Raw genomic sequence first — 15,486 nt, 5'->3', positions numbered from 1 at the left:
TCCTACTGATGACGGTAACAAGGCAAATCTGAGGAACCGACCAAGACAAACATATCTTGTACATATTGTCACTTCACAAAGAACAATACAGCACTTTGCATCATTCATAATTTTTCCTATTATATATCAATTGAACAGTATGGTAGTACAAAATTCTAGGATGGAGATGTACAAAATTAGCTGTACAAGTGTTGTTATTTCTGTACATTTTCTGCACGATAGGAAATCCGACATTACAAAACATGGCTGGCTATTTACATAGATGTCACAACTCCTACACCAAAACACAGCATGTCCATTGTCATATACGTTTGTGACAGTTGGTCAAACCAAGCTAGATGTTGTTGACTACAAGTATGCTACAAGTGTGCCTCAGGTGTAGTGAGGGGTCCAATAGTACAGGTATTATAGTTGATGACTTTAAAAATTGACACACATATGCAAAGCATGACAAGGCTTGGCAGTTGAAGAGGGAAGCTCTGGCGCTGTTACCTGAAGCCTCAGTCTTCAACTTTATAGTCTACTTCTAATTCCTATTACAGTAGACATTGGGGAGTGTGTACTTAACACTTTCCATTTGAAGTGGTAACGATGGATGGTCTTGACCTTACAGGCCTTTACCATCATGTTGGTCCCCTCTGCCATACTAGAACAGTTTGTAGACCAAACGGCCATGATAATACAAATACAGCCAACACTCTATTTTGCTATATATAAATTATGTCCAAATACTGTCCAAATCTTCTGGTCTCATGCATTTTCTTTTTTCATAGCAACATATCATTCATATAGAATGGCATGGCAAGCAATACCATCACTTCTTTATACATGCTTTCTTCAACATCAAATGCTACATAGACACTGTGCTATCTGGCCCTGAGCATTAATTTTCCCTTGTTTTGTCAGACTTGAATCACAGAATTCACAGCAGCCACAGGAGGGAGGTAAAGGTACATTGGAACATTTGTATGCTTGATGACATTTATCTATTTACTGTGCATGAACATCACAAGAACAATTTTACAACATTAATGTTGTTATTCACTTTTGATCTGAGGACAGTGGCAAACAAAGAAAAACAGCAGATTTCATAAATAGCGTTCTCTTTGTTGCACCATTTTTTTTAAATTTTACCACCTACATGTACTAAATCACTTTAAATGTTTGTCACTTTTTCTTCTTTGGACATACAGGGGCGCATATGATAAGTGTTAGAGACTTGACACTTTTAGCAGTCTAGTGATAGCAACAGTGATGGATATCCAAGATAACAACAGCAAAAATAAACAATATTTTTATTGCAATTTATATTGTCGGCTATGAGAAATTTCCCCCAGGACAAAAAAACTGAAATTTCCAACAGACTCCCAAGACATGTGCGCAGTGTTGCTTGGTCAAGATATTACATACATTAAACATCACTGTGCCTTAGCATATTACAGAATAACAAGTATGCTGGAAATGGCTTTGAGCTTGAGAAGTGGATATACATAATGATTGAATAGGCACAGAAAGGCAGTATTAACAATGGGAATTGAATACAAATAGTCTCTGACTTTCCTAAACATTTGAGTATTGCTTAGAAAATGTCTAAATGGAAGGAATCGCTGTTCCCATGTCTGATGTCAGTCAGCATGGAATTTAATTACTGAAAGTACAGTGTATCAAACGTGAGTCTAAAGCAACAGCATATATAGCAACAGAACATTTCAATGAGTACATCCTTTCAAGAAAGAAATATGACAGGTGACATTTACATGACATGTATGACTGATTCTGTTCCAATTAATGGTGCAAATATGAAAAATATCAGAGTAAAGCTTCAGGTAATTTGGCATTTAACTGTCACATTAGAATGGGTGGAAATTAACACATCATGTCACAGGCCCTCTCATCTGCTCTGACAAAAGGACACCTTGTATATGGTACAGTTGCACACTATGGTATTTATAGCTTTGGCAAAACAAAAACAGGATCTAGAAGTTATTTCATGTGTGTATGTGTGTATATATGTATGTATGTTTGTATGTATGTATGCATGTATGTATGTATGTATGCATGAATGTATGTGTATGTGTGTGTGTGTGTGTGTGTGTGTGTGTGTGTTTGTGTGTGTTAGTGTGTGTCTGCGTGTATTAGTGTGTGTCTGTTGCCCTACACTAACAGTTACTCATCATCTTCAGTTTTTCTTCTTCTTGTTATTGGCCATACTATGTTCCACACCCTTCTGCACCGCCTTCATGTAAGCCTGGCTCACAACCTGTATGGATTCATAAATCAAACATTTAGACAAGTCCTACTATATGGCTAGCATTTACTATTCAAGTTGGATACATAACAACAAAAAACTTTCATACTGATGAGAATACATTGTGGGAATTGTGACAAAATAGACAAAATAAAATTATAAGAAATATAGCATACTATCTCTCTTAAGAATGTTTTAAGAACATTGTGTTCACATACCTTCTCCCAGATGACTTCTGCTCCCAAGTCGATGTAAGTGCCGACCTCGCGGTACTGTCCGCTGTATCTGATGTATGACCACGTGCACAGGCTGACCAGAGACGCCCACAACACGGCCGTCAAGATGTTGGCTAGGGTGTACATTCCAAGCAACGCAAAGAAACCTGCAGCAAGGCAGAATGCAAAGGGTAAGAAATTAGATGATGACTGTCCTAATCCAAACATATCATTGCAATAGATACTGAAAGGACAACTTTTTTTACTTGGCTATTAAAACTTGATTGACAACATATGCCTGATCTGGGAGCCAATCAGGGTTGTTTGTGGTTTTAATAACAGTCAATACACAGGGCATGGAGAGGTAAACACATGTAGAAGTTCTTTGACATGTGGAATGGGATATTACTGTACCTGATAGTACGTATGTAACCACCATGACTGCAAACAGTGTGGCCGGGGTTTGTGCAGCACGGAAGATGTTCTTGCTATCATTTTGCTCACAGAAGTGCTCGAAGGCTTCTTCTACTTCCTTGTCCAGTTGCTCGGCAAACACAGAACTGAACTCCTCTCCTCCCATCTTCTTCTTTTCATGGAAAATTTCCAGACAGTTTTCTTTGAGACGCTGGTGGTGGGACTCCAGGTCATCTGGGTTCAGGTAGGGCTGGCTTCCTCCACAGATCTGTTGGAGAGACCAATTGTGGTTTGATAGTGCTATTTTGCAGATAAATTCAGCATACGAAACACTCTAGAGTGTCTGTATGGAGTGGACGTTATGACCATTTACCAAACTACATAACATTTTCACACACTTTCTTTAACTGTACAGTTACAGTAGCGGCTCATCCTGGCATACCTAGACAAAGAGTGACTTCACAGGATGTGTCAGCAATGGTGCATGCTGTTATTTTACAAAGAATAAATTGCAACAATGACTGCAGTTCTAGCCATCATGGCCAGGTGGCATCCTTACACAACCATTAGCTGTAAAAGTTTTGGTAAAATTAGACAATCATCATCATCATCATCATGACCTACCTTTTCCATCTCTGCTTGATATAAGGCCTTAGCCGTGGCCACAGCTGCCAGGTTGTTAGCTTCTGCTGTTGCCTGCAGCATGGACTTGGGTTGTGGGAGCTCGTCACTTTTGAAGACAGTTACGTAGGCCTGTAGTAAGGCAGAGAAGGAAGATTGAGTGAAACAAATACTTAATCATAGTGATATGACACCTTATAGTTTATACTGTAACTCCTCCGTCCAAAGTCATGAGAACTGAACAGACCACTCTCTCATCAGACTTGTCTATGTGCATACCATTGTAAACATCTACCATGACAACTGTAATGTGCCTCATTCTCATATGTACCAACAGGACCTTCATGACAAATGCAATTGTTCTGGAACAAAAGATGAAAATATATCATAGGTCACCTAAGGTTGGCTGATGTCAGACAAATAAGTTGAAACCGTTCAAATTCTGTCTCAGCATTGTCATTGTCCCAAAGCTACGAACAATACTCCAAGGACAGGACATACAGAGTCTTTGTTTGTCATTTTTAGGACTAAAGAAGAACACATGTTCTGAACATGATATTCTGGGAAGTTCTTACACTACACAGCATGAAAAATATCAGTGATACAATAGTTCACGCTGTACTTCGGTTTCATTACCTTGAAGTACTCCACTAACTCCCTGGCCGTCACATCTGCCCCGTTGATCTTCTTGACCACCAGGTTAGTCGGGTCCAACAGTTGAGGCACCAGAACCTTCAGCTGTTCCTTGAAGTCACTCTCAATGTCTGGGAAAAAAAGGCAACTCTGCAACTACACCTCTTACGATACATAAATAAAAGAATTGGGTATCATTGAAAAAGTTCTAACCACAAAAAATAAAACAACTAATCTCTATTTTTCACTGATTTTTATGGTAATGATAAGGGTTACAACAATCTCAACAGTGATGAAAATCCTGGTAGAAACCTTAATAACTGTGCAGAATCCCTGTGTCATGTGAATACATGGATGTATTGTATCATATACTGGAGTGGAACAAAGCCCACACTTGGAACAAAAAAAATTGAGCAGCTGCTGATGATGATCTTCAGTAAGCAGGACAAGATAAGGACTGTATTTTGGCACCTTTGAGTCTGCCATCGAACACAGGGTTGGTGGCAACCTTCATGCCGGGGTGAGGCATCAGGAAACAGCCCGTCTTCTCAAAACACTTCTTGATGTGTCTCCTCACATTCTGGAGTTCCTCGTGCTGCTTGTCTGCAATCTTTGAATGAGAAAAAACACAGACGACATTCAAATTTTGTTTCAGAAAATACTATTACTCTTTCATCATAAGAGAAATGGATGGTTTTGGTGAAGGCAGTGGCAAATTTATGAACACACAGAGACATGAATACATATGCACTAGGCATGAGAAAATAAAGGATGTTTATGAAAAGTACCTCAAGTCTTCTTTCGAGAATATTCCTCCCTCCTTTAGATCCATAGTCAGCTTCATAGGGATAGCTCCAGTCTCGCACCAGGAACTCCAAGACCTGCAGTCAAGAAAACTATAATTAATGCACTGACTACAAACTTACCACTTGACAATAATTATGATATACAACAACTAAACTAATTCCTGACATTAAGTCACTGTATGTAACATAAGCCAAAAAAAGAAGCAAACAAGTTACCTGAAATGGTGTTGAGTTGGTGTCTTCCAGGGCTAACCTTCCATATTCAGTAAACAACTGTTGGGTAAGGAACAAAGAATTAAGTCTTGTAAGGTAACTCCAGCCATCAAATATCACAATGCTGACATTTTCGGATCAGTGACGTAATGTTAATCTTTGATAACAGTACTCTGTAGTATGCGCAACCGTTCTATGAATTACTAAGACTTAATGCAGAAGGGACAGCAATCAAGCCAGTCCTATAGAGTAGTACTGACAACATACTGTAACAGTGATAGCCAAAGATAAAAACATGGACCTGTGCAAACATAACCTACTTGCAGATGCTGCAGGTCGTCCTCCTGTATGTTCTGTGTGAGGTTGTAGACCTGTACAGAGCTGGTCATGGTGCTGAGGGCAAACACCGTGGCACAGTCCTTCACTGTTGACTGGCTGTCAAAGGCTCCCTGTGTGTCCAGCAACACTATTGCTACCTGTGTTGGGTTGGACAGAAGGACAGGTGCACTGTTACTACATCTGTCATACTGTCACAAGTCAGGCATTTTAGCAGTAAGCTGAACAGCTTACCTACAGCACCAAATGAATAATAAGATGTATATTTTACAAAAAAGAACTGCATTTATTTCATAAACTCCATCACACAATCATGACTGATTTACGACTTTTCTCAGCTATTCTGTTTACAAATTTACAAACCAACAGGTAAATAAGTGATGGTAAAAAAACTCTTAAAGATTTTTAATCCATATTAAGTCCATATAACATATATACTGACCTCCTCTCCATTGGGCAGTGTGACTATGAAAGGGTCGCTCCAGATGAGGATACCTGTGGTGTGTCGTTCTGACCCTCCTCTCCAGGAGAACCCCTCCAGCTGCTGGTCATCCTGTCCCAGCCACTCATCCCTTCCCTGTGCAACAGCAAAGAATGTCACATTCTTCATGTAACTTTACATGGTTGTCTGATCGTGCTAAGACATATAGGATTTGTACATATATCAGAAGAATGTAAGACAATGTTAGTTAAGCTTAAGTCTTAAAATGCTGTGCACACCATATGGTATATAGAATAGCACCCATCTCTGTTTCTACTGCCATTGGTCCACCCAGCTGGACATGCGCTACAGCAGGCAGGGGCTACTGCAATGGCAGTGATATCGTAACTACCATTATAATACTATTATCCAGAGCTGAGTGCTAAAAAGAGAAGAGTGCTTGACAATGGTGCCCCTTTCATTCAAGTAAAGAAAAATGGATTAGAACTTAGTGGCTGCATGCAAGCACTGCTTGAGGTACATTGTACAAATTCACTAGAACTTGCAAAGATATATTGGTCATTTCTTTCTTCTCCTCTCAGAGACTCTAATGATAAACTCCAGCTTCATCTCGATATCTATTTATACATATATATGTATGTAACCTTTTCCTTCATCATATATCTTTAAAAGGATATGCCTCTCATTTCATGCAAGCCTTGTTTTATATGTTACTGACTCTTTAAGTACCATTATTAACTGATTCTTGAATAATTCTATGAGACTATGAATTCATAGTGACAGTTTATCACCTTCTTGGAGTTCAGATATTGGGGTTTATCATTAGGGGACTGAAATCTGTCATTTGGTACTTAAAAAAAAATCCCACCTTCTTGAAATACATGTTTTGTCAAGAAGCCCATCAATTTTCTTATAACATCTACCTAAATTGCCTGAATACATGTGGACACTATTACATTACACAGGAAACATATTCCATCACGTCCAACACAGCTTTTCCATCCGTTTAACTCAATTTACATGGCAGTCAGGACATGGACGGCACATTTCGCAGATGTAGATCTTATTTTTTCATCCCAAACTGTCAGTTCAGATGACTGGAAAGGGAGCAGCCACGTCCCAGACAACATTACTCTCACTCTTCGCATGAAGTAGCTAGTAGACCGATGACACAAAACGTGTCCCAAATAAATGACTAAAAGCAAATTGCAGAAAAAAGAGGGTTGGATGCAGCTTGGGGTACATGTAGATAAGTGCTTTTACCATAGAACATTACTCACTAAAAGCAACAGTGGAATGAGGTCATGATTGCTGCAAGATGTTGCATCCAGATATCATAACTAAGCCCTGCCACAGGCATTGCAGATGTGTGGGATGAATAATGCATAAGCCACCCAAATCCTCCTGCCAAAACGCTATTTCTACTGGAAGGTAAAGATTTAATACTGTACCACAGTACTCCCTGATGAGCACCAACACTGGAATGCATGCAGACAGAAACAGTTAACAGTGACTAATCTGCATTCATTTTGCCATTGATATTCATCATTATTGAAAGGTCCATTTCATGGTATGCCTTTTGCCCAGTATGACATTATCCACTGTCAGCATATACGTAGAAACTCATAAAATAGAAAACGATTTGATCTGAGAAAAATCTGTATGATGATAAGGAATGTAGGATAATACCTGCTGCATATTTTTGTTTAATTTTTAGTAAAATTAGTGGTACGATCGATACATATTTGTTCCACATCTGACGTTTGGAAAGCATCACTTAATTTATGATGCTAATCGTTTTGCAAGGCAGACTCAATCTTTAAAATCCAATCACGAAATATCTTGATTTCCTGTTTATTACTAATAATGCTCATTGGTGAGGACAACGTCAAAATAGGTCTGGCAATGAAAAAGTCCACACAGAACATGTTATTGTTATGAATTGTTCTTTCCTACCTTGCTTTTCAGGTACCGCAGGAAGAAGTTGAGCAGAAATGACTTTCCCTTACGGAAGGCACCAGCAACAGAAACGACGACCACTTTCTTGTCCTGGATGTGGTCCTTGAGGAGTACTGACCTAAGAGCCTCCTCATCAAGCTCAAAGGTGTGGTCGTCCGAGTTGGCCAGGACTACAGGGATGGGTCTCCCATTCAGCCCGATGGTATCTTCTGCAGACATGTTTTCTGTAACAAAGAACATAAAGAAAGCAGAACATATTTAACCTTAAGTTAAGGTACATACACTACTGACTTTTAAGACATATACAGCAAATACATTAGCCTGATATCTAAATTTATTATAGCTGCTGAGTCTTTCATTTGCAGAGGGCGCGAAAGAGACTTAGCAGCTATAATACTAAGTTTGGATACCAAGCTACAAATATATGTACAGAAACATTTATACATTTTGCGTACATGTACTGTACATGTTTCATGCAACAATTAAAAACACTGTGATATAACTACCAGTAAAACTGCTATGAGTCTGATGTTGCTCCCCTGTGAGTGTGAACATGCTTTGCAAGCGTGGTAGGCCATGTAAGGTTCTTGCAGAAGCGATATCCCTATTGCTAGGATAATGTCACCACCATGACCACAGCATGCACTCGGTACACGCCTTACCTACAAGTAGATAGCAGAATCAAACTGTTCTGATGTACATGTAAGTCCAGATATTGAATGCTGGCTCAATGGATGGTGTTCAGGAGATCTCTAGCTGATAGACACTGGATTCACCAAAAACATGAACGTGCACATATTATCATGAGCACTGCGCAGCACTGTAAGTACTTAGAGTTAGAAATTGAGTAATCAAAATGCAAACATGGTATACTGGTATTAGATGCAATCATTGATAAATACCAATAGAGGGAAATTGCTTTCCATTACCATTTAACCAGCAATGTTAGGAATGATACAAGCTGAGATCCTATCGTATAATTTGTTTGGTCTTCGAATTTTGAAACCTTACCTTCTTAGTATGTACTCATTATTTTGCAATAAGTCCACTTTCATACAATATATGTCTACAAGTTATGGGAACGTCATGCATGTATTGTACAAGTACAACACATCATGCCACCTGTAGTAAAGGTCAAAGGTTGCCAATCAACAGAGAGTTATGATGAATGATTTCATAAAAGACTTTAGACTTTGATCTTTCTGGGGTAAAATGAGAAGGTATACCTGTCTGTCTGCATGCCCAAGCCAGGTACTGGCCCAATGATCCCCTTAACTATAATCTATGGGTTACCAGGATTATAAAAAAAATTATCATTCATCATGATCATGCCAACAATAGCTAACATTACTACTAATACTAATACTTGGAAAGTGTGCATTATTCTAATACACTGAAATAAAAGTTTTGGTTCACCCATTGGTTAACGTCTTATAAAAGTTATATAATTCAGGTGTAGCTAAGACAAATTTGGGGGTTAACCCTTTCTGTAATTCAGCAATTAGAACAATGTCCTGCCATTCTCAAAGCTGATACATATGTATACAGATACTGGCGATACACAATAGTGCATGTAAATACCCGGTATACATGTACTGTCCAGAATGGTTTAGCAACTTGTGCAAAACACTGGCCAACCATCTCTACATGCACGGATTGTATTTCCTGACAAGGTCTTGTGATCTCTGCCACTGTAATGTTGACACCACTCATGATCAGCTTTGATATGATAAAGCATTTGGCACAGGACTACAAGTACAACTTATCTATTCTAACAAATTCTGTAAACGCTGTAAAACATGTGCAGAATATAATTTCAGACTGCCGCACATTTGAAGTTAAGCATGAGCATTTTTCTGTAATAATCAGAAGCTTAATTTTCTTTGATAGTTCAAGAGTGGAGCATGTTACCAGTTTTACAATTTTACAGAGCTACTATTTTAAAGGCTTGTCTGTTGTTGAAAATGCAAAGTAGGAATTTGTCGCATTGGGACAACGCTCTTCACTTTCTTCTTCTTCTTTCTTCTTCTTCCATATTACGTGCTTAACCTCAATAGGCTGAGGACTCCAAGCACGGTACGTAGAAGACGTACACAAGACTGTAATATTTGAACCACTCACACCGGGAAGATCCCCTACTCTTTTCGATAAGTGTGGCGGGTTCTTTAGCGTGCTCGAGGTGTGGCTCTCCCCAAACACGGGACCTCCATTTAACGTCCTATCCGAGGGACGTCCCTAACCGAAGCTAGGTACTCATTTACACCTGAGTGAAGTGAGGAAAGTCGTGTAAAGTGCCTTTCCCAAGGGCACAAGATCGGTGACATGGGTGGGGATCGAACTCGGGACCTCTAGGTCCTGAGCCGAACGCGCTACCGCTGCGCCACACGACTTTCACAATATTTCTCGAACAGGAATGACGGCAGAATAATAGGAAGTGAGAACAACACACGTATGACCCTCCCATGCATGCATGCCATGTCGTGGACATGTTGCGCCATAATTTGGCGTTCCACCATTTATACAGGCATGTTCTTTCAGGACTGTGGTTGGCTAGGGTGTCGTGTCATTCCCTTTGGCAGTACGAAGCATGCTCGTCCTATATAAGTCGCAACAACAACGATGTTTGCGGAGGGTTGTTGTGGACATAATGTGACAAATGAGTGAATGGGCGACTGTATGTGCAGTGGAAAACCGTTACATCCGGAGGCTCTCTAAACACATGAGTCGCGGGACGTGTTTTCAGGCACATTTTTGCACCTTTCTTTGCTTTACAAGTCTTGACACTTAACGAACTGATAACACACTTCATGGTGTACCTGAAAAATTGCACCCCGCCCCCAAAATATGGTAAATATACGCTACCTTCTGCAGAATCCATCTGTTTACGATTGCTCAATTCCTCCATCTTGGAAATCTACATCTGATGACGTCACTGCCTAGAGTCCCCTTTGAAGGACAAACGCATTCCACCACTCGGCTATTTTCGATGCCTTCCTAAATCTAAATTAGGATTTATTCATTCCTCTCACATAGGTTTTTACGACTTTAACCGGATTTTGTGAAAAAAATTGACAGATTATGCAAATTTTGGGTGAGAGGTCCTGACCTCGTAGGTGCGTGATGACGTCCTTACTAGATTCTGGCGGAGTACACCGGTCCTTTGGCGTCTACATCCGCACCTTAAGTCTGATGCACTTACGGAACTGTCCCGGATAAAGCACGAAACAAGCATTTACCGACAACCGTAGTCATAAATAGATTTATTTATGCGTTTTCTGATCTTAATTTTCCCCGAATATTCTGAAGTGATGAAGTGAACTATATTCCTGTAGTAATATCCCTCCGCCGAGACTGTTCTGTACTTCGGTGAGATGAACACAACATTGCACGTCAATTTCTGCATGAGCTCGGAGCAGGAAATTGGGTTTTATCGTCGGAATCATTATCCGACCGCAACCACACGGCTGTTGTCGATTTCTACAATCTCGTCAGATGAATTGAAAGGTAAATCGATAGCTTATTTTGATTAGAAATGTGTGCAGACCTTGCTTTTTGCATGCTATGCAGAAGCTTTCGCTGCATGTTTTCCATCGATTACGATCAGTGTTTTTGGTTGGGCTGTGCAGTTCGATTTATGTGAGCTACAAAATGAGCGTATCACAAATATACATGCCACGCAGTTGGTAGATACTTGTACTGTATTACGTTACGGGTCCAGTGTCTATCAGAAACTGCGCAAATTCTACCTGTCTCACTTTGATTTGTTGTTGTTGAGATGGGCGTAAAGTTTTCACACTTCTCAAAATTTTGCCCTGCCCCCTAAACGCATTAACGCATCAACTCATTTAGTGGGAAGTTTGCACCTATTTATCTTTTTGAATTCACACATTTGTTGCAGATATACAGACAGATTCTTCGGGATTCTTGTTTCACAATTCTCATTCTTAGTGTTTCATTATGCCCAATGTGTGGCGTTATGATAATATGACCTTAAACTAAGTTGAGGATTATGTTACCAACTGTCAAACAAGTGACTTAATTCTGCCATTCCATGGAAAACATAGAACTCGCGTCCTTCATTAGCTTATAGAGGAGAATTAGAGAGGTGTCTTGATGCAAAATTGTATACCATCAGTTTCACTTCTTCTTTTTAATACTACAAGGTGACGTCAGTAGTTAGATTGCTTGGTTTGTAAACAGCACTATCTACAAACACCTGTTTTTCTGTCATAGCTATAGGCCTATGGCTTGTAATTTTTTCTCGCAGTTGAATTTCTTTGACATTGGTCTTAACAGATCGGCACCATATTTAAAGCAATTGCCAAGGATTCTGCTAAAGATCTAAGCACCATGTCATTTACATTTTGCAGCATAGCAACAGAGCAAGGGCATTGTTATAGCAATCACCTTGATACTTGCAGATCAGGGAAACATTTAATTAACAAAATTATCTACTTTCATGCCAATTTAAGATATGGCAAGAGTGTCATTGTTGTCTTATTTTTTCCTAGATTGATGGACGGGAACATTGTGTTACCCAATCCTCCCCCACGGCCCGTGTCTCAAGATGGCAAGCCTCAGTACTTTGCTTGGCCAAACAGACAAGGTGGCCAAGAGGCAAAATACAGTTCAGTTCCCAGCCAGACCATGGCTGGATTTCCCCCGTCTGCAGAGTCAGAAGGCATCCCCACTTCAGAACACAGCACAATGTGGCACCTGGATCCAGCCAAGGAAGAAAGAAATGATGAGGACTTGAATGAATACAGTGAGGACCAGAGGAGTGACATGCAGGGTTCTCCAGCAGGCATGCGATACCCACCACCGTCGTCAGACCAAATGCTGAGTGCCATCAACTGTAGCACTGATGACCTACACGATACTGAAGGCTCACTCATCGAAGATGCTGCCTCTATCTCTAATGGGAACCGCCTGGAGGATGGTATCCTTGGTGATGGCATCTCCATGGGGACGGCACAGAATTACTCCCTGTTTGAAGACCATGGAGGGGTGGTGGTGGATCCTGAGGCACCTCCTTACATATCTGAAGCTCAGTTGTCCCCTCACAACATGGAGGAGCATAGCCCATTTGTTTCCATGGCAACCATGGGTGGTGCTGACATGGGCATGAAGAAAGAGCCACCTGAAAGGCCCAGGTCTGCAACACCACAGGCTCGTAAAGGTAAGAATAAACTTCTTTTACACATCAATTTAAGTAGGTCAGTACAACTTTGATATTATAAGTGTTGACATGAACAAGAAAAATTGCTTACTTAGGACTTCACTTTAAGATGATGTAGGAGCAAATTATCTTGCCTGTGCCTCTCAACTGACTTACTTGAAGGTGTTTTTCCCTAAGCTAAGGACAGGCAGCATAAGCTGATAAAGCTTTAAATGTATAATGTAAGATACGTAGTAAACCTTGTCCTGATAACAGAGACAACATCTGTGGTAGGAAAATATTAATTGTCTGCTGTCAACAACAAGCCATGAAAATTCATGTTTTTGTGGAACCATTTGATAGAAATTGCAAGTAACAGACTTGTGTAGAAGGCATCCAGTTTGTTTTAGAGAAAGGTAGTGCTCTAACAATGTATGTATTTAATGTATATAGCTATACAAAGAATAAAATGACAAAACTATAATGTACCCAGGAAATACCCTTTATTTCTTTCTTTCTCTGTGAGGTAATACATCAAAATTGAGTCCCATCAACAAGAACAAGACAAAAACACAAAGGCACCAGTTGCTTTTACTCAAATTGTGACAGAAAAATTGAGTTCCTAGAACCTTGTCGCTGTATTTATATACCATAGTATCCAAATTTGTAGTAGTTACAACGTACAGCAGAAGTCACCGGGGAGAATGTTAAGTGCTCATAATCTAGATCTACCAATTAAGATAATTGCCCCAGTTATGGACCGAATCAACTTCTATAGCAGATTCTCATGGATAGTCTGCATGACCTTATTCCATTGAAAAAAAATCTGCCAAACAAAAACAGCCTTTTGCATCCACATTTGTGTTATGTGTTGGTAGGTCAAACAACAGGCGGTTTCTGCACAAAAGACCATATTTCATGGTACATTTTGGAACAATTGTGTTTCCATTGTACTGTGTTGTAGGAAAGCATTCCTTTGCACTCTCAAACCATCTGTTTGATTTCACATGCCACCAGCTAGCTTTTCGCTCACCTTATGTAAACATCAAACTGTTGAAGCAGCTATCTATTCAGAACAGTGCATGATGTACAATTTTAACATCTACAGTTTTGGTGGAAATGATATTACTAGTAGTAGTACTAACTGTACTGCCTCATCAATTATGGTATGAATGAAATATTCATTGCATGGAACAAAGCCAATTTGTGCGATCAAATATGTCGGCTGATATTTTTTACTGCCAGCAGCTTTCGAATTCTTCATATTTGATAATGATGCTAATTTCTTCCAATAATCAAGTTTAGTCATGCAGATTGTCATGACTCATGGTTAGACTTGTGGAGTGAAACTGTAAAATGACAATGAACGTGTGCGTGTCTCTCTCTTTCCCACTCCCTCTCTCTCTGCTGTGTATCTCTCTATATATATAGAATGATAAAATTGTGTATGCAAATGTGTATGATCAGTAATCTTCATTTGACTGCGGTAGGTTTAGGTTTGACTAGATTTATTTAAAGCAGGAGCGTAGGAGTTGCTGCTGATTGAATTGAAGATCTATCTGTTAATTTAAGAGCAGGTGTGCATCACAGTGCCTCTTTGTTGTCAAGTATTTTGAGCATGTGTAGGTTTTTCACTCAAGAATGTCCTGCTGATGACAGGATTTGTTTTAGAGCTGTTAATTGAAAAGTGACAAGTGGTTAAAATTAGACATCCCTGTTTGAAATACATTCAGGTTGTCATTGCTATAACAGCTTGAAGTGTCCTGCCAATTAGTATGAAAGGTTTTTTTGTCAGCATTTAGTTGTTCAAAGACTTTTAGTGAGTGGGTATACTTGGGAGTGGAGGGTTCAGTCAGTAGACTAATGGAAGTCAAAGGCACAAGGTGACAGATGGTGCTGGGGAGGTTGGGAAATAGTTATAATAGTGCATTGTAAATGTCAGCAGATATTTGGGAAGGGGAGAGAAAAATCCTGGTGTAATTTTACCACTCACTCCCACCTGCTGGATGGCAGTGACTTTGCTGTAATCCTACATTCTTGCATGGTTGGTTACCAAACCTATTTTAGCTGCCAATTGCAAGTCTCTTTGTCCTCTCTGTTATTTGTGGAGAAGAAGAAAAATTCAGCAGCTAGTAAAAAAACAGGTTTGGTAACCAGGCTACCTACATGCTCGATGTGTAGCTTCATGTATATGAACAGGCTACAAGTCCATTTGTCACATAAACCGTAGTGACATGTAATACTATGGGAATACAAGACAAAATGTATGCTGTCATCACCATGAATGCTATGTGGTTTTAACCTGGATGGTATATGTAAATATTTTAACACATTTACAGATGAATGGGTACTTATATCATGATGTGAAACTGTTGTACTAATCATGTGATTGTCTCAGAAAAATCTTTGTATTAAACTAATTGACACTATATGTTTCCTAG

The 15,486-nt window shown here is 39.6% G+C and overlaps 3 protein-coding genes across 7 annotated transcripts in view; 1 reads left to right on the top strand and 2 right to left on the bottom strand.

Moving 5' to 3' along the window:
• Window positions 1-2,079: 2,079 nt before the first annotated feature.
• Window positions 2,080-11,000, bottom strand: LOC109472249 (atlastin-2-like). 5 transcript variants are annotated; one of them, XM_019771893.1, is made up of 14 exons: window positions 10,750-10,842; window positions 8,550-8,653; window positions 7,885-8,111; window positions 7,380-7,406; window positions 5,929-6,063; window positions 5,471-5,626; window positions 5,154-5,210; window positions 4,920-5,012; window positions 4,603-4,741; window positions 4,135-4,262; window positions 3,502-3,630; window positions 2,878-3,145; window positions 2,467-2,630; window positions 2,080-2,260 (listed from the first exon to the last, which is right to left on the bottom strand). In XM_019771893.1, exons 3-14 carry the CDS (start codon window positions 8,104-8,106, stop codon window positions 2,180-2,182), a joined length of 1,599 nt encoding a protein of 532 aa, XP_019627452.1. In that variant the 5' UTR covers window positions 8,107-8,111; window positions 8,550-8,653; window positions 10,750-10,842; the 3' UTR covers window positions 2,080-2,179. The 5 variants fall into 5 exon arrangements, with proteins under 5 accessions (XP_019627452.1, XP_019627449.1, XP_019627448.1 ...); XM_019771890.1 differs by lacking the exon at window positions 8,550-8,653 and having other exon boundaries at window positions 10,750-10,897; XM_019771889.1 differs by lacking the exons at window positions 8,550-8,653; window positions 10,750-10,842 and adding an exon at window positions 8,394-8,457.
• Window positions 7,662-15,486, bottom strand: part of LOC109472252 (atlastin-2-like) — a 10,419-nt gene continuing 2,594 nt past the window's right edge. Inside the window, exon 3 of the mRNA XM_019771897.1 lies at window positions 7,662-7,841. The gene's annotated coding sequence lies outside the window, so the exon portion shown is untranslated. The remainder of the gene's footprint in view (window positions 7,842-15,486) is intronic.
• Window positions 11,120-13,278, top strand: LOC109472150. Its single transcript, XM_019771724.1, has 3 exons — window positions 11,120-11,391; window positions 12,399-13,066; window positions 13,244-13,278. Exons 2-3 carry the CDS (start codon window positions 12,403-12,405, stop codon window positions 13,276-13,278), a joined length of 699 nt encoding a protein of 232 aa, XP_019627283.1. The 5' UTR covers window positions 11,120-11,391; window positions 12,399-12,402.

This window comes from Branchiostoma belcheri, unplaced genomic scaffold, assembly GCF_001625305.1.
Source record: "Branchiostoma belcheri isolate BF01 breed outbred unplaced genomic scaffold, Haploidv18h27 scaffold27, whole genome shotgun sequence".
Taxonomy (NCBI): Eukaryota; Metazoa; Chordata; class Leptocardii; order Amphioxiformes; family Branchiostomatidae; genus Branchiostoma; species Branchiostoma belcheri.
The sequence above is the reverse complement of the archived record's forward strand: the minus strand, read 5'-3'. Positions and strand labels throughout refer to the sequence as shown.

Coding starts and splice junctions, on each gene's coding strand:
- LOC109472249 (XM_019771889.1), bottom strand. CDS start 8,442: ATGTTCACACTCACAGGGGAGCAACATCAGACTCATAGCAGTTTTACT. Junction 8,112..8,393: donor GACTCATAGCAGTTTTACTG/GTAGTTATATCA, acceptor TCTTTGTTACAG/AAAACATGTCTGCAGAAGAT. Junction 2,261..2,466: donor CAGAAGTCATCTGGGAGAAG/GTATGTGAACAC, acceptor GAATCCATACAG/GTTGTGAGCCAGGCTTACAT.
- LOC109472150 (XM_019771724.1), top strand. CDS start 12,403: ATGGACGGGAACATTGTGTTACCCAATCCTCCCCCACGGCCCGTGTCT. Junction 13,067..13,243: donor AACACCACAGGCTCGTAAAG/GTAAGAATAAAC, acceptor TTTTTCCCTAAG/CTAAGGACAGGCAGCATAAG.